At 52.9% G+C, this 18142-nt stretch overlaps 1 protein-coding gene across 3 annotated transcripts; it reads right to left on the bottom strand.

Annotated features, from left to right (window-relative positions):
* Window positions 1-161: 161 nt before the first annotated feature.
* On the bottom strand, window positions 162-16639 carry PLEKHG6 (pleckstrin homology and RhoGEF domain containing G6). Of its 3 annotated transcripts, none has more exons than XM_041736221.1 (17): window positions 16378-16639; window positions 15527-15694; window positions 14613-14818; window positions 13167-13322; window positions 12486-12650; window positions 12054-12149; window positions 11718-11768; window positions 11180-11329; window positions 10170-10280; window positions 9865-10014; window positions 9532-9669; window positions 9105-9224; window positions 8574-8706; window positions 8342-8457; window positions 2067-2242; window positions 685-1377; window positions 162-476 (listed from the first exon to the last, which is right to left on the bottom strand). In XM_041736221.1, exons 3-17 carry the CDS (start codon window positions 14748-14750, stop codon window positions 467-469), a joined length of 2403 nt encoding a protein of 800 aa, XP_041592155.1. In that variant the 5' UTR covers window positions 14751-14818; window positions 15527-15694; window positions 16378-16639; the 3' UTR covers window positions 162-466. The 3 variants fall into 3 exon arrangements, with proteins under 3 accessions (XP_041592155.1, XP_041592154.1, XP_041592156.1); XM_041736220.1 differs by lacking the exon at window positions 16378-16639 and adding an exon at window positions 16017-16152; XM_041736222.1 differs by lacking the exons at window positions 15527-15694; window positions 16378-16639 and adding an exon at window positions 16017-16149.
* Between the last annotated feature and the right edge of the window lie 1503 nt (window positions 16640-18142).

The raw sequence follows: 18142 nt of genomic DNA, 5'->3' as shown, positions 1-18142 counted from the left end.
GAGGCTCCTGATGGGGTGGGATGGGAGAAGCCCTGAGCTTGAGCCAGACACCCCACCACCATGATGCCAGCTGACCGAGGAGTAGCCTGTGCTCGCTCTGTGACCCCCCCTCCCCACCAGGTTCTCTTTCTTCCCACCCTCGTCCAGCAATGACCAGGCAGTCATTTTTATGCACAACTTTATGGGGAGCTCTGGCCGGTCTGTGGTACAAAAATGTACAGCACTTGTGTACATTTTTGTACACTTTGTACATTTTGTACTTTGTGAGTACATTTTTGTACACTTTGTACATTTTGTACTTTGTGAGACCCCAAAGCTCTCACAGCAGAAGAGGCGGAGTGCCTGAGCCAGGCTTCTTAGTGGGGAGTGTGGTCCTTGAGGTAGAGTCCAGGGGTGGGGTGGTGACCAGCACTCTCGGGGGCAGAGATTTCCTCTGGGGAGAAATGCCAAAGGTCCTGAGCGTTCCTCACACCTCTCTGAAAAGAAAGGAGTTAGGTGGGTGTTAGGTCAAGTCAGATGTGGGGTGAAGAGTGAGGCTAAGCGCCCTTCCTTGCCATCACCCCTGTGCTGGTAGTGCCCTCCTATCCTGACTCAGTCCCCACCAACGTCCTACTCTGACACCCCTTCCCACTCCATACCAGCCCTCTTTGCTCCCTCCCAGGCCACCTTCCTTTTAGCACTTACGATGTGGACAGGGGGGTGTCCAGTTGTATGATGTAGGGTCCACGCATCCTCTGCAGTTGGCCTCGGGTCAGCTTCCGAGGCCTGCTGTTCCCAGGCTCCTGGAGGCCCTCAATCCTTTGGCTGGCCAGTTCTTCCCGGATCTCTCTGAGCATATCCTCAGCCCGGAGAGGGCGGGGGGAGGGGGTGCAGTCAGGTCCCACAAAGTGGGACACTTCTTCCTCATCCCCTGAGGACTCCCAGGGGCTTTCCCCAGCAGAGTCAGTGTGGGTTGGGGATGGAGGGTGCTGTCCCCAGAGTTGGGCCCTATGCAAGGTTTCCACTACCACGTTCCCGCCCACTGAGGTCCGATCTTCTTCCTCGGACCAGGTTGGTGTATCTCCCCTGGGAAGGCTGCTTCCTCTTCGGATAACTTGCCTTGGCAGTTCAGGGGCGCTTCGGCGTTGGGGAGCTTGGGGGTTGGCAGGCCGAGGGCGCAAAGGAACATCTCGGAGGTCCAGGGTGGAGAAGGTGAGGCGAGGGTCACGCCGAAGGGCCTTTGGGCATAGACGGCTCACATAGTGGGGGCCCTTGGGGGAGCCTGGGATCAGGGTGCCGTAGCCAGAGTCTGAGGTATCATCTGGGACCGAGGGAGAGTCTTCATCTGTGTCTTCTGTCACCACCAGTTGGGGGATGATGGTCGAAAACTCAGGAGTCCTACAAGTAATAGTAAGAGTAAATGGTCAGAGTCTGGTGCTGAGGGATCAATTTCAAGTCTAGGAAGTCTCATCCCATCCAGAAATGGCCCCTCCTCCAAACTTAACTTTGGTATCACCTTCACACTGCATGATTATTTTCTCATCTTGCTGGCTACACCGTAAGCCCCTCTAAGGCGTTTTAGCCACAGCACTTGGGCTAGGACCTTGTATCAAGCAGGTGCTCAGGTATTTGCTGAGAGGTTCCTGAGCTCCCTTCAGGTTATCCCCAAGTGATGGATCTTTTTTCTACTTAACCGTGCTGCTGCATATCTCTGTTCCTGTGAACGAACCTCTGACTCCAGGGATTTGGACCTCCTGGGGCCCTGCAGTGAAGCATTCTGCAAATCCATCCTGGCTTTCCCTCTCCATTCCTGGCCTGGAGAGCTTGCTCTTCTCAGGGAGCTCACGTCTCTTGTGTCTGTGTCCCTCACTCAGACAACGGCAGACTGGCTAACCCCCTAGGCTGTCCCATAGGCCTTTCGTGTGCCTGGGGCCAACCTGTTCTACTCCAACCCATAACCTAGGTTCCTCAATCTATTCCCAATGCCCCCCAAAGGTGTGATGACATTTCTCTGCCTGTGGGTTCCTCTTCTCTTCCTGCCCTCAGCTCCCCTATATTGAGAGACTTGTGGTCCCCATGGATCTTACCTCCCCTCTGCGCTGCTCTGAGAGCCCTCCGGGGAAGGCGGGGAAGGCGGGGAAGGTGAGGAGGGCCTGGTGCCTGAGGACTCCTGGTCCTGGTCCTGGTCCTGGTCCCGATAGAGAGCCAGGAGCTCCCTCTTCTGTTGGACATACTCCTCTGCCTTCAGCTTTTGCAGCGTGGCCTGGGAAGGGGCATACTTTCATTAACAGCTCTCATTTGTTTGAGACTTGCTGTATACCAGACAGGTGGTAAGTGCTTTACATACATCATTTCATTTGATCTTCACAGATTATGAATATACCATGAAGCCTATGAGGCAGACAGAATTTGTTACTCCTTCTTTACCACAGAAAAATGGAGACTTGGAATAAGTAACTGCCAAGGTCAATGAAGCCAAAGACAGGGGGAATGGAGCAAAAGACAGTGACCTGGCCCTGGGGGTGGCTGGGGTGAACAGAAGGCCCCTTCTCCTGCTTGTACAGTTCTTCCTGCTACTCATGCCCCCTCTGCAAGCCCTCCATCCAGTCTGTCCCCTCCTTCAGGAAGCCCTCCCTGATGATGGTGATGGAAGTGTTCTGAATGGTTCTGGGCCTCAAGTTACTTCTCCTGCCACCAGGGAGGGTGGGGGCAGGCTTTCTCCTCTGCTATCCTTCAGAGATGAAAGCAAGACCATTGCAAGAGGAATGGAGAGAGGATACACCATATTTTTATCTTCTTCCCTCAACATTTTCACACAGGTGCCCTCAGAATAAAGTAGTGACATCTAAGAAGTGGCTTACAGGGCACCTCCACATGCATGTGGACATTTGATACACACCATCACCCTGCAGGGTGGACAGCATAGATATTAGCCCATTTTACACATGAGAAAACAAGACTTAGAGAGACAAAGGCTTTTGCTCAAGGTCCCATGGGAAGAGAAGTGGAACTGGCACTGGGCCTTCTCTTTGAGTCCTGGTTCACCAACTGCACTGTTTTTTGAAGGGCAGCCTTAAAGGGCAAAGTGTTGCTAAAGGATGACGTTTGCTTGGGAGGGGGGTAGGGAAGGCAGCAGAACCTGCAAAGAGGTTGAAGGCAGAGGCTGGGCAAAATCGAGGTACTGGTGGCAGCTATGGGCAGCTCTGATATCAGTACTCACTGGTATGGCCGTATCACTGTTAAAATATTGGAGTACTTCCATAACTGGTAAGCAAAGGGCTGCTATCTGAGCCTCCTACCTCCCTTCTCTAGGACTACCCAATCCTTCAAGATCCAGCAGCTACAGGGATAATATGTGGCACAGCAGGGGACCTCTAGGACACCTGCCTACCCCTAAATGCTCCACTCTGATTGGATGATGACCATGCCATACTTGTTGCTATATATTTTGATGATCTCCCCAGCTTGAGGTATACGAACCAGCAAATACTAGACATTTGGACTTTCCCAAAGCCTCTCCAGAAACACAAGAGGTAGCTGGGGCGGGATAGGAGACATGTTGGAGAAATGGATAAACAGGGACAGGAAAATGACATCAGGTTTATATTGCACGTTTCCTTTCTCTGGGTCTCCAGTCCCTCACTGTTGTGAGTGACAAAGCAGTGCAAAAATTCTTAGCAGTCTCAGAAGACTAGTGATTTGGCTGGAGCAAGGGATGGTGGGGCCTGAGTATAGGAAACCAGCACACTGCGGGGCCAGGTCCTGTGACCTCCTCCCTTGTCTCTAATGTGGGATAGAACAATTAGTAAGGACAGTGGGTGGAGTTGTTCTTGGGGCCAGGGTGGAGCTGGAGCAGCCTGCTTGTCTGGCTCAGATGCCATGCCCTTGGCCCTACATGACCCAAGTTCAACTGAGTGTTTGGGAAGTCCAGGAGAGGGATGGTGTGTGGAGGGAAAGAACTGGAAGGAAGGGGTGGGATAATACAAGTATCTCCATTAAACTTACCCCTGGTCCAACTGAAGGAAAAAGAAGGGAGGAAGGGGACCTCAGGAACCAGGGAATGGGGCTGGGTCCTCCCAGACACTTCAAAGCCTCTCTAGCAACCCTGGGAGGATGTTCTCAGCTTGGGTAAGAAGAGAGACAAGTTGGGAAGGGAAGAGGAAATTGGTGCCTGAGCCAAAATGTGACCCCTCCACAAAGCCAAGAAGAGGAAGGGAGGGTTCCCCCAGAAGGAATCCCCCAGAAGGATTCTTCTTCCTTTGCCCTGGTGGAGAACATAAGTCTTGACAGGAAATGCCTCTTCTTCCCACTTCTGCCTCTGAGGTTGCTCCTAGATTCATCTGCTCCTCCCAAAGCTCCTAAGAAGACTAATATGGATCTCTCAAGGTGTCTACAGACTCTGAACAGCAGCTGTGAGGCCTTTTCCCAGGCAGTACCCAACCCTGCCTAGGTGCCACTGACCACCACTTTCTTTTAATGATGACAATAACAAACATTTATGGAGCGCCTATTAAGTGCTGGGCCTCACGCCAAGCAGCATCAATAATTATCCCATCTCTTCTGCATGGTAGTGCCACTATCACTGCAATTCCCAGATGGGGACTGGGGTTGGAGAGGTGACATAACTCCTGTAAGAACCACAGATAACACATAAGAGCTGGGCTCTGGATATTCCCTCAGCTGCCTGCTTCAGCCTCCCTCTGGTCATTTTTTTTTACCTCCGTCTCTGACAGCTTTTTCTATTCCCATCACTGGTTCCTTTTTCCTCTTCCCAGTTCCTAAATATGGAAATTTCTCAGGGTTTAGTCTGTTTTTCCTAGAGAAGCTAATTTTTTTTTTCTGAAAGTTTAAGCTGCCCAGGTTTGACCTGTGGGGAATAAATCTACACCTACATTTCTGTGAGGGGGAGAAAAATAGTCCCACTCCTGGGCGGTTGCTCTATCAAGGGGACCAACAGATATTCTACTGCCCTTATCAATTTACAAAGACTGATGACAATAGAGAGCAGTTTTCTATAAGAATTTGGTGTGAGACAATAGCAGGATACACTAATTTCAGTTTCTTTGTTCTTTGTTTTGCTAAATGAGGACAGGGAGCTTGTGTACTGCTTGGTTATGTATCAGAAGTGACCTCTTTTCACCTGTTAAGTAGGAGTGAGACTTCTGGAGGTAAATTAGTTTGAATAAAATCCCAAGTTTGTAGTGGTCTCCTGGGAGCTCTAAATGTATTAAAAACTATAAATTTGGAGAGTAAAAAATAAATATGAGGATTTTGCCATAAAAAAAAAGAAAGAAAGAGGAACGAAAGATAGAACCTCAAGATCTTGTGTCTTTCAGCCCAGCAGGATTGCCACTTCCTTGAATAACTAAACAAGCCACAAGGCTCCCCAGGGCAGCAGAGGGGGCCTTACTAGAGTCCCTTTCCTACACTATTTAAACAGAGACTAAACTCTGGATTTCCTTTTCTTAAACAGGCTCTCCACATTATGATCTGATATTATAGATAAGATTGCAGGAAGAATGCTTTAGATCATTTAAAGATCAAAACTATTTTCACAAGTTTCAGAAGCATTAGGGCTTCTAATGTGCCAATGACAAATTATTATTATCTATTCATTAAAGCAAGCCCCACGAGAACCACTAATTTGATTTAAATTGTTAAAATAAGGGAAACCTGGGTGGATCAGTGACTGAGCATCTGCCTTCAGCTCAGGGCATGATCCCAGAATGCCTGGATCGAGTCCCACATCGGGCTCCCTGCGTGGAGCCTGCTTCTCCCTCTGCCTGTGTCTCTGCCTCTCTCTCTCCATGTCTGTCATGAATAAATAAATAAAATCTTTAAAAAAATAAACTGTTAAAATAATAATGAAGCATTCTTTAGAAATACTCTACATTAAGATTTCTTTCTTTGTTCACAATACCTTCTTTTTTGTAATTGAGGTATAATTGACATTTTATTAGTTTCAGATGTACACATTAATGATCCAATATTTGTATATATTACAAAATAATCACTTCGGTAAGTCCAGGTAACATCTGTCACCCTACATTTTATAAATTTTTTTTTCTCCTGGCTGAGAACTTTTAAGATCTATTCTCTTAGCAACTTTCATAATTCATCTTTTGTCTCCACCTGAACCCCAGGGCTGTTTCTATACTTCCCAAAGCCCCTAAGATACTTCCACTTGGCTATCTCCCACTACATCATTACCCTAGACCCACCCCTCCCAGGAAGCCACAACTAATCCAAAAGGTTTCTCTCTTTGTAATTTCACTTTACTCAGGGGTTCCATTGCCAAAGCAATCTTTCAAATGGGAACTTTGGGAAGGAGATTATCCTTTGTTCTCTCTAACCTGTGACCTGTATCAGGGAGTATTTACCTAGAGTGGCAGTATGCTGCCTGCTTTATCAGAATGACTTCTTTGACTCTTCTCTATGAGGCAAGGACTGTTATTATTTGTGTCCACTGCAGATGAAGAAATGGAAGCTTAGAGAGGCCACATAACTCACCCAAGGTCATCTGGCTAGGAAGAGGTAGACCTGATGTCTGAACCTGGCTTTTCCTGCATTCAATATAGGCTTTTAACCACAGCTTCCCAAGGGCTCACCTGTCTCTTCCTCTTTAATTCTTTTCTCTACACCCGCCCCCTACATGTTCCCCTCTTTTTGCAACATGTCCCTAAGAATATGGCACTAAACCTCAATATTTCACACCCAAACTGGTATAGTAAATCTCCTGCCACCAATCTCTCCCTCCCCCAGCCCACCTATCACCCTGCCAGCTCTCAATTCAAGAACACACTGATTTCATCATGGTATTCCCTTGCTCAAGAATCAATGGTGGCTCTTTCTTGTCAATCCGTTCAATTCAACCTTGTCCTGTCCACACTCTTCTGTAGCTCCTGGGGGTCCTGTAGAACCTGCCCTCTCATCATTTGCTCACACAAACCCTTTGCTTCAGACTTAGACAGATGTGGTCATTGTCCCCAAAATAATCCAACCCAATTGCTCCCTTGATTTTTCTGCTCAGAGTCTTCCCTGTCCTTGAAAGGCCAATCCAAATCTTTAATCTTTGACCATTCTGCTCCATGATGGGTTGAACAGAAGCCTCAGAAAGATATGTCTAGGTACTTACCTCCAGAACCTGTGAATGTGACCTTATTTGGGTCTTTGCAGATGTGCAAACTTCGTCAGTTAAGGATCTCAAGATGAGATCATCCTGGATTTAGGGTGGACTCTATATCTAATGACTGGTGTCTGCACAAGAGACTGAGTGGGAGATTTGGACACAGAGACATATGAGAGGAAGGCCACATGAAGACAGAGGCAGAGACTGGAGTGACACAATCACAAGGTAAGGAAGCCACCAGAAGCTGGAAGAGGCAAAGGTGGATTCTCCTCTAGAGTCTTGGAGAGGAAATGTGGGCTTGCTAACACTCTGATTTCCAACTTCTGGCTTCCAGAACTGTGAGAGAATAAGTTTCTGTTGCTTTAAGCCATTAAGTTTGTGGTAACTAGCACAGCTCCATTTGGATCTTTTGAATTCCTCTAGCCTTTATCATATAAATCTGCCCCATTAAATACCTTCACTTGCTCCTTGTCATCTATAGGACAAAGTTCAAGTTCCTTAGCAAAGCATCCAGTAGCAGGCATGATCTGAGAGTACCTACCTCCCAGCCTCTCTGCCACTATGCCTGCCTTTGGACTTTATATCCTGGTAATATGAACTACTAGGCCAACAGTTCTCTCAATACACACGATGTTTCATGTTTCTTGCATTCTCCATTTGGAATACCCTTCTTTCCCATCCTTGTTCCCCTAATGAACTCCTACATTGTTCCCACAAACGGTGCTCAGACGATAGGCTCTCTGTGAAGGTGTCTCAGCATACTTCCCTCAGCACTGTCCCTTTCCCAATCAACCCACTAGACAGAATGAATTACTCTCTTCTTGGTCATCGTTCCATTCTGTGTACATGTTTCTAATATTTGTATCCTAATTTGTCTAGCTTGGCTGCAGTGCATGTTCCCTGAGGGGGAGGAATGGTGCTTTATTATTTTCTGATTCCCTAGCACTCCATGGATGTTGAATGGAAGATGACATTCAGAAGATCATTGTTTCAGGGCGTTAAAACCTTTAGGGGATGCCATCTTGGGCTCTCCCAGTGACCGGCACAATAGCTGGCCAAAGGCTTTCCTTCATCCTCTTGCGGATGGTTAAGTCTGTGTCTCCCTCCTGAGAGGCTGGGCCAGACTGAACCTGCATCCACCCCAGCCTCTTTCTCTTCCTCTTTCCCTCTAGTGCTCCCATTTCTGACCTCTGAGGACCCCTCCACCCCTTCCCACCTCTGGCCTTCACATACCTGGGCCTGCTGGGTCTTCTTTAGCCATTGGGCACAGTCTGTAGCACTGGGGCAGTGCACAATGAAGGCACTGGAGACACACTGGAAGTCAGTGAGATGGATCACCAGGAAGCTATCTGGGTGGAGGAGAAGGTCTGCTCAAGGGCTAGACCTTATTTGATGCCCATCCTGACTGCTCCTTCCCCTTGCCAAGGGGAAAGGAGAAGGAAGGGTCCCCATAGGAGAGACATACTAGGGTCTCGTAGTGGTTGGCACACAAGCTTCTCCAGCATGAGTGGGGGGCGAATAACCTTGGCTCTGTCTGCCTTGCGCTGGGGTTTGGTCACCAGGAGCACGTCAGAGAAGAGGAAGAGGTACACGTCCAGCTGGGAAGCATGTGCAGGAGAGAGAAAGGGTCAGCTGGAGCAGGGGAAGGGCGGGACACAGATCAGGCTCCTGTGTGGTGTGCATGCATGGGTCTGCACGTGCACAAGGGACAAGTTCAGAACCATGGAATGCTAATAGCTGGAAGGGGTGGCACTTTGGTCCCACCTCTCACTTTGTAGCCAGGGAACATGGCTGATTCAGGGACATACAAACAACCAGAGCTCAGCCATGCCATGTTGTCTTCCCAACACACATAGACACAGAAACACACACACAGACATACAAACACACCTCTTTGCCCACTCCCAGCATTTCTAACTCTTCTTCTGTCTCCCAGCATCCCTCCCTTCTCTTCAATCTACTTCTCATCTTCTCCAATCTTCCTCACACCCCTTACCTTCCCTTCTCGCCCCTCCTTCACTCGCACGGGTCCCTCCAGCAGCAGCTGCCTGATGTGCTCAGAAGCAACTCCTAGCATGGGGGACATCAGGTCCAGGGTGCAGAATGGACGCAGGTTCTGAGGGACATGGGGTAGGGTGGATCGTGGGGCTGGGTAGGGTTGCCTCCCTCTCCCAGCCACAGTGGTTCTATGTTCTGTCACCAGAAACTCTTCCTCTCATCCTAGCCCTCTTGGAGGGAGAGGAAACATCCAGTACTTCCTTCTCGCTCTTTGGAACTCCACCTCTTAGGCTCTCCTCATGGGGAAAGAATGCTGTGCAAGGCCCTTCTGTGGCACCTCTGTCCCGAACCCTCCAGGCCTCTGCTCATCTGTTTCCCTGCGGGTCTTGCTTTTTCTGAGCCTCCTTCCCTCTGCCCTCCCTCACCTTCTCCACCTCCTCACTAGATGGCTCTAGCACTTCATAGGGTCCGATGCGCTGGGCTGCAGCCACCAGGCTCTCCTGCTCTTCGCCCTGGCGAACCTGTTGATTGATGTGTCGCAGGAATGACTCCACAGCAGCAATCTATGTGACAGGCGGGGTATGAAAGGAGGAAGAGCTCAGCTCCTTACCCTGTACATGTAACCCAATCAATGACAACACAGGCGGCTAGCCAGTGCCACATGCATATGAAGAAAGAGACCTTTAAGAGTTCCTGGAAATCAGTTCCCACACATCAGTCCCCAGCTCCCAAGGGCATGGCCCTGCCAGGCCACCTACCATGGTGTTCAGGGCCTCTCGGGCATGTGCCTCAGGACTCCTCTTAAGCACAGCCTGGAGCAGCAGGGGGTACTTGGTGATGCGCTGGTGGGGCTTGATGAGCAGGTCACCCAGCATCTGCCTTCCGGAGCGCTTGTGCTTCTCACACCACTGCCAGCAGAGGAGGGCAGGGGGTAAGGGGTCTGCAAGTCCCCCTGCTCTCCCATTCTAGTGATGGACTCAGTCTTGGACCCAGCTGGAGATCAGGGATGACCTGGTTGTCTAGGATCCACCCCAGCCCCTTTCCCAGGCTCCCTCTTTCCCACCTGCACAAAGGCATGGAAGAGAGGATTATTGTCTTGCTGCTCCCGGGCGTATGCCATGGTCCGCTTCACTTGTAGGCAGTATTGGACATAGGGCTGGAACCGCTGGCTGAACTGAGGGACAGATATGGCAGGCAGGGGAAGAAGATCATGAAATCCGGCCTCCAGTTACAGAACAGACGGAGCAGGGCGGAGAGAGCCTCTCACTGACACTTAGTTCAGCTCGCACCAATCCCTACCCCCCATGACTCTATCCCCTGTGACTGCCAGTTCCTCTCTCTGGATTCCAGGGAGAAACTGAGGTCCCAGGGTGGCAGGCCCTGCCACCCTCTGAGCCCCCATGCATAGCCCCTGCTGTGCCCTGCCGCTCTGGACATACTCTCTCATCATCAATAATTCAGCTGGAATGTTTTCAGAGCTGGACACTGCAGGTCCCATTTCACACAGGTGGTGGGTAGTGACCTGAGGTTTGCCCAGAAGCCCTGATCCTGTGGAAAAGGACTGTCTGTGGCTCCAGGAGACTATCCCTTCCACCTCTGTACCCCATTCCAGCTCTGCAAGGCCCATAGTTTTCCAGTTGGGTAAAATTGAAGAAGAAAGTCTGATTCTAGGCCTCTTACCACATTTCTCCATGCTCTGGGTGCCCTATAACCTTTTGTGTCCCCCTCCCCCAGTCACCCAGGGGATGCCTTGCTTAGGCTCCAGTCTTCTCCCAGCTGTTTGGCAATGGACCTCTGGCTAAGAAGTAAGATTTTGTAGTTAAGAGATTAGGTATAACCCTTCCCTGAGATAGCTGCATTTCATTTCAAAAGAGTTACTAAAAGACCAAAGAACCTTTGGGACAGAGGTCATATCTATGGAGAGAAGGGCAGGAGGTGAGACGATATTCTGGGATGGAGGCTATGCCCTCAGACTCCCTCAAGTCAAATGGAATAGGCATGCCCTGCAGACAGGACTTCTCTGGGATCTCCCAGGCCTGCCCCAGCCAGATATGGCCCTTTGTCATGTCTCACCGTCAAGAAGCCATTTTGCAGGCTGACAGGGTCCAGAGGCCGGCCTGAGGTTCGAGTTTCCTCTAGGGTGGGCCCCAGCACCTCCTCCCAAAAGCTCTTGTGGACTCGAATCAGGCTGGGGATATTTCCAAACAAGGTCTCAGCTGACACCTGGAGGAGGGAGCAGAACTTAGCCACAAGCCTTGGGAGGTCACTGTCAGGCAGCCCTGGCTATGGACAGGTGAGGACCCATAAGCTTGGCTGGCCGAGGGTGGGGTCAGGGATGAAGCCTGCAGGGGAGCTGAGAGATCTAAGGGGCTGGGGCTTTCCCTTCTACTCCTCTGGCACTTCAGCTGAGCTCTTGCTGAGTCCTGGAAAATAGCAGAGGCCAGCCTGCTTGCGGTCTAGAGCAGAAAGGGGAGTAGGAGGGCACTGGGTGTCCTAGAAAACGGGGCCATGGGAATTTGGACAGAGCAGCCTGTGGGGCTCTCTGGGATCCCACTCCCCTCCATGGCCTCCGAGCTTGGGATGTGCTGGGTTCTCCTTAGCACCCACTTACCTCGGTTAGCAGTTCCACTCGCTGCAAGTTCAGCAGGCCGGAGACAAGGAGCTGGAGGCAGGGAAAGATAAGGGTTTCAGTGCTTGACCTCCTCCTCTTGGGACCCTAACCTAGCCCTTCTATGTGTCCCCACCTCTGGCTTGACCACTGCTAACTAGCTTCCCAAAGATCCCCAGCAGGTCTCAAATGGGGGGATCTCTTGGTTGCCTTTCTCCCCCCTTCTCCCCACACTCCTCCGTGGCCCTCCCTTCCTGCCTTGGGGGAGTGGGGGACAAAGCAAAGGAGGTGGGTGGATGGCTGAAGCAGGGGCCTGGTCTGGAGCTGAGGGAAACTCACATCGGTCATGATCTTGAGCTTCCGTACGTAGGTCAGCTCGGTGGTCAGCAGTTCCCAAAGGGCTTCCTGTTGGTGGCAAAGCTCCCGGCTCATCTCCTGGGGTGGGGATAGTGCTGGTTCAGTAGGGGTGTGATAAAAAGAATGGCAGCTACCACCTGTCAAATGCTACTAGAATCTACTTCATAGATGACCTTTTAATCCTCAAGTGTGTAGGTGGTGTTATCCCCATTTTACAGATGAAGCAACTGAGGCCCAGAGAGAGGTTTCCTGTCTCCATCTAGGTGTCACTAGTAAGCAGCAGAACCAGGAGCTGAACCTAGAGCAAGATGTCTCCAACCCATTTCTTCAGGCCTTTCCTTCTTCCGGGCCTGAGGTGAGGTGTATGCGTGCATCTACAACACCACAGGGACAGACACTGTGTTCCAGGCCCACCTTGTGCCCAGGAACCAGCTCCTTCCAGGACTTCTCAATGACCAGGCCATTGTCGCTGCCCTCTCCTATCTCCCAGTATCGCCGGTCCTCAGGGGGCAGGCGGGGCATCCCAAACATGCTGAATGTATGCAGCCTCATCTCCAGCTGGTGGGCTTTGGTGACTTCCTGGGGGAGCCGAAAAGGGGATCAGTCCTGGCCGTTTCCTGGGCATTCAGACCCCTGGCCTGGGGATGGCTGTCCACGCACATGTGTGTCTGGGAATGGGAGGTGGCAAGTAGCACTGTGAGTGGGGACATGGAAGCCTCGGGTATAGGGGAAAGGGTGTTGCTGGAACATGAATAGAGAGGCACCTTGGTCTGACAGAGGAGTCTGACCTAGGCTCCCTGACCAGAGAGATACTTTCCAGGGCTCTTCTGAGATAGACCCCTTCAGAGGGATCTTCTCCTAGACCCTAGAGAGGGCTAGGGAACCAGTGGTCTCAGGCAACATTTTGACATTTGCCTATAAAATGGACACTTTTATGAGGCAGCATGGCTTGGAGATGCATCCCTGAGAGGATCTCTACAGAGAACCAAATCCATCTTCTTGGAAGGGCTGGCCATTCTCTCCACCCTGATCATCTGTGGAGGACACTACAGCTCAGGCTGTGAACATGAGGATGGGAGAAGAGGGACACCTTACCTTGACTTTGGGGGAGTGTGGTGGGCCAGCCCCAAAATGGCCTCCATGCTTCTTCTCGGGCTCTGGTTCTCGCAACTTCAGGGGAGACACACTTCGGACGTGGCCAGAACCCTTGGCAAAGGGGACGTAGCCCTGGAGGCGTCGACCACTGGGATCCTGGAGGACGGAGAGTGGGGTAAGCTCTTGGGGCACCTCCCTTCCTCCAGAAGTCTCAGAGAGGTAGTGAGGGCCAGGCTCGACTCCAGATGGTGTCCCCTACCGCTGCAAGTGGGGCTGGCTCACTTCTCACCTCAAACCAGTTTGGGATGAGCCACTCCTGCCCTGAGTCACAGCAGCTGCTGCCAAGGAGGCCATGCTGAGCTGGGCAGGGGAACACCATCTTGGCTCCCCCAGTGCGCCCAGGGCTAGAAGTGGGGGCCTCTAGACCAGGGGCATGGGCACTTATACACCTGAGCCCTGGTGTGGATAATCCCCCAGCATCTGCCCCCTCACACATGTGCTCCTTGTACTGCAGGCTTGCACACACAACACACAGTGCACACTGTGTTCTGAGTCCCTCACAGCTTCCCCCCACTGGGAGCGGCTTCCCTCTCATGTGGGGATAAGGGCACACACATGTGTGGCCTCCTCCCCAGGGGGCATGGAGCCCTGCCTTTCCAGTTGGGAGTGGCTGCGCTTCTGCATGAGAGACAGACCACGGCCACAAGTCTCCTGGGCAGGCCTGGTCACATTCCTTGATCTGCCTGTGGCCTAACACCACATACTTCCTAGTCTCCCTTCCTGCCCTCATCCTGGGAGAGTCCCCAACTGTCCTGCCCATCTCCCAGGGCCAAATCCTCTTCTAGGAAGGCAGGGGATACCCCCAGCTGGAAGCAGAACAGTCCCCAAGGTGGAGAGGAAGCTTGGAGGCAGAGGGAAAGAGTATGTGGCCTCCACACTCCTTTCCTTGGTCAGTATTTGAGGTGAGCCAGGAGGGTGGAGCCACAGAGAAGCCAAGGCAGGCCCCTCCACTCCTCCCCACTTGCAGAGTAGGGACACCCTAACCTTTGCTCTTCCTTCAGTGTTGACTCAGAGGGAGCAGGTCTCTGGGAGCTCACAGGCTCCTCCCATGTAGAGGCGGGAATCTGGGAGGTGCCCACCCCAGCAGGGTGGTTCGCTCCCCCCTCAGCCCCCTCCCCCCCATTCTGCCTAGCTGCAGGCCTCAGACCTGTCTAACAGCACCTCCTCTGAGGGAGGGCCTGGCTTCTCCTGGCTCTCTGCCTCACCTGCTCCATCTGCCAGGGATGGGTGTGGAGTCCTGGGAGCCTGGCCCAACACTGCCCTCCTCTCCCTTGAAACCCAGGAAAAAAGGCAGGGGTGAGGGATAGGAACAGAGCAGGGCTTCCAGAGACCCTGTATCCTCCCTCCTGCCCCAACCAGGTCACTTTTGGGGCAATCTGGACTCACCAGCCCAGGACCTCCTCGGAAATAGGGACTGCCAGGAAAACTCTGGTTGGAGGCCTGATGCCGGCCCCCATAGGTCTCAATGCGGGAGGCCACAAGTCCTCGAAAGGGACTCTCATCTGGAGGAGCAAAGGTCTGCATCTCTTCTCTCCCAGGTCACCTCTGAAGGGTCATAGCTTCAATGTCCAGGAGAAAAGGATCCCCTGAGGCTGCAAAGAGAAAATAAAGGAATGGAAAGGCCAGCCTTGATCAGGGGGAGGGAGGAGGGAAGGATGATGGGGTGGAGGATGGGGAGGAAGAGCCAAGGCCTTGTCACTTATCTGGGAGCAGAGCTGCCTATCTGTGACTTAATGGGGGTAGGGTATGACCCCGCACACTGGGTAGAAAGCCCCTGGGAGCTATGCCTCCTTCCTCCCATGTATGCACATTTGGGGTACAAGCTCCCTCATGAGCCTCAAAGGATGCTGCAATCCTAAGAGTAGCTGGGAGCAAAGGTCACAGGCAGGTCTCCCGGCTTCCTGGATGTCCCCTCTTCCCACAGGGGTATTCCCTTGGTACCTAGCCACACCCTCCCTGAAGCCTAGGGTAAAGCTGCAGGGAGGCCATGGGGTGGGGGGCATCTGGAGACAGCACCAGCTGCCCACTATTTTTGTACAGCTGCGAAGCTAAGAATGCTTTTTATGTGTTTAAATAATTGGAAAACATCAAAAGAAGAATATTCCATAACGCATGGAAAGTATATAAAATTCAAATTTTGGGGACGATAAATAGAGTTTTCCTGGAACACAGTCACATTTACTCCTTTCCAACTGTCTACCACTCTTCTCTTCCTAGTGGTGACAGAGATTGTTCCTGTAGACTTCAAGTCTAAAATATCCACTATCTGGCCCTTTACTGAAAGTTTGCCCACCCCTTACCTGGACCCTCCTGGCCACAGACAGGGAGGTGAGGGAGGACAGCTATGAGGCCGCGGGGCTTAGCGACGAGCCAAGTGACAGCAGGCTATGTTTGGTCTTCCCCAGGCTTTGGGAACACTCCACGGAGCTGGGAGCCAGGTGGGGGGGCTCCATCCCTTCGCCCTAAACCTGGGTAGAGGACCCACCCTTTGAGTGGGCAGCGCTTGGAGAGCAGAGGCTTCCTAAGCAGGTGCTTGTCTCCCTTTGGAGGGGCCTGAGGACCCTGCTCAGCCCTTTCCTTACGTTTCTCTGATTTAGGAACCAAAGAGGAAAACGTTCATGGTCTCCCTGACCCCCTCCCAGTAATTCTCCCTCCGAGGGCTGGCTGCCTCCCTCTCCGTCTCCCTCCCCCTGGGGCTTGCGGAGCGCCCACCCCGGCTTCCCTTCGCTCTCGCCCCCGCCCCGCCCCGCCAGCCCCGCCCCGCCAGCCCGGCCCCCCGCAGCCGCTCACCTGGGCCCGCAGGTGTCCCGGCGCCCGCCGCCCGCGCTGCCGACCCCCGCCCGCGGGGCTCCCCAGGCGATGCCCGCCCCGCTGCGCGGCCTGGGTCTGGGACCGAGCGGCCCGCGGGACCCGGGCAGCGAAGGGCCGGGCCGGGAGGGCAGGTGGCGGGAGGGGGCGGGGCCAGCCGGCGGCCCCGCCCCCTCGCCGCGGGCCCGGGACCCGGCAGCTCCGCGCCGGCGCCGCTGGGGCCCTGGGGGACCCGGGCCCGGTGCCCGGGACGCAGCCGCCACCCCCCCGCCGCCCGACCGGGAGAGCTCGCTGCGCAGCGCCCCCTTCCGCTCCCGCCTTCGCCCCCGAACTCGCCAGCCACCTGGCCTGTGCGCAAGGCCCCAACCGCGCGCCGCGCTCGCGTCCTCCCCTCGGGCCGGACCCCTTCCAGGCGCCCGAGTAATGAGGCACACATGGGAGGCTGGGCGTCGCGGGAGGAGTGGTGAGGGTCATGAGCCAGGGATCTGTGATGTCCGCCTTGTTTGCAGGGGCAGCGGGTGGCCAGCTCTCCCCTCCTCCCTGCCTAGCAGAGTGCGACTGCCAGCAGAGGAGGGCACAGCGGCCACGGGACCCTGGGGGCCCTCAACGCCGATTCTCTGGCTGAGTCCAAAGTGTGACCCTTATCTCTCACATGCCTGCCCTGGCCATCGGGTGGAAGGCTGTCTCTGGACTTTGCCTTTGCTCCAGGGATGGCGCCGGGTGCCAGGCTGAGGCCTGACCCAACGCTTCTCCCGCTCCTGAAGACTAGGGGTGAGAGGGACAAGGGTATCAGATGGGGGCGTCCTCACACTTCCCTGCAAGACGGCACGGTTTAGGCTTCTCCTCCAGTCAAAGTGCCATCCCAGGACCCAGAGCGGCTGCTGACATAGACACTGGAAGGGCCCTTTCTGCGCATGACATGAATGGACCACATTTTCACATCCCTAAATCATGACACATCACCTGACAGAAGCGCTGGATATTGGTAATCAGAAGTGTCCACGGATGGGGCATCATTGTAATCTCAGGGTCCCAAAGCCAAAGTCAGTAGCGGTGTGGGCTGGGCAGGCCTGAGTGCCTCCTTCCCTCCCCCCTGTCCTGTGGTCTTCCTCCTGCAAATCAGCTGCGCAGTGATTGATTTGACTCCTTCCGTTTGTAGAGCACTCTGAAATTTATGAAACACTTTCAAAAGCATAATCTCATTATTAGTCCTAGGGAAAAGGGGCTCCAGCCACCTCTCCTGTCTGCCACACTTCTTTATTTAAGGTTTTATTTATTTATTCATGAGAGACACACACAGAGAGAGGCAGAGACACAGGCAGAGGGAGAAGCAGGCTCCCTGCGGGGAACCTGGTACAGGACTCTATCCCAGGACCCCAGGATCACGCCTGGAGCCAAAGGCAGATGCTCAACCGCTGAGCCACCCAGGCGTCCCTCCCATCTACCACATTATACGCATTAGGGATTGCACATGTTTGAACCCTCACTTGGACTCTGATGACTCCATTTTGTTTGGCAGAGAAATCTTTATCATTGAATGGTTTCTAATTTTGTCTGCCCTCCTCATATTTACCCTCCAAAATTCTCTTTTTTCTGAGCTTGCTGTTATGTGATTGCTCGGTTGTTTCAGAAGAGTGCCTCCAGCTCCCTGCATCCTACCTCCTGCTTTCTGCCTCCAGTGGATCAGCATGGATTTTAGGGAGAGGAGTCGAATGGAGCAGGAACCCTAGTGAAGAAAAGCCTTTTTGTCTTCCATTCACAGCCTGTGTGTGTGTGTGTGTGTGTGTGTGTGTGTGTGTGTAAGAGAGAGAGAGATTGAGGGGAATAGAGATTCAGGGGTGACAAGAGTAGCCACGAGGGAGAGAGAGCTGATAAACCAGAAGATGGTGATTACCGGCAACATTAAATGACACCCCAGAGAGAGCTGGTGCCAAGGGGCCCCTGGCTTCTCCTCCCAGAATCTCCCAGAAGGAGGTGGAAGGAGGAGTAAGAGCGAAATGGAAGTTGAGAGAACACCAGTGACAGGCCTGGACTTACAGCGCTCTGGGGTGAGCCGGCTGGACTGGCCCAGGGGACGCAGGGAGAGTTAACCCTTTCACTTCCCTCCA

The sequence above is a fragment of the Vulpes lagopus genome, chromosome 21 (assembly GCF_018345385.1).
Source record: "Vulpes lagopus strain Blue_001 chromosome 21, ASM1834538v1, whole genome shotgun sequence".
Classification (NCBI taxonomy): Eukaryota; Metazoa; Chordata; class Mammalia; order Carnivora; family Canidae; genus Vulpes; species Vulpes lagopus.
This window is presented reverse-complemented; position numbering and strand designations above follow the sequence as displayed.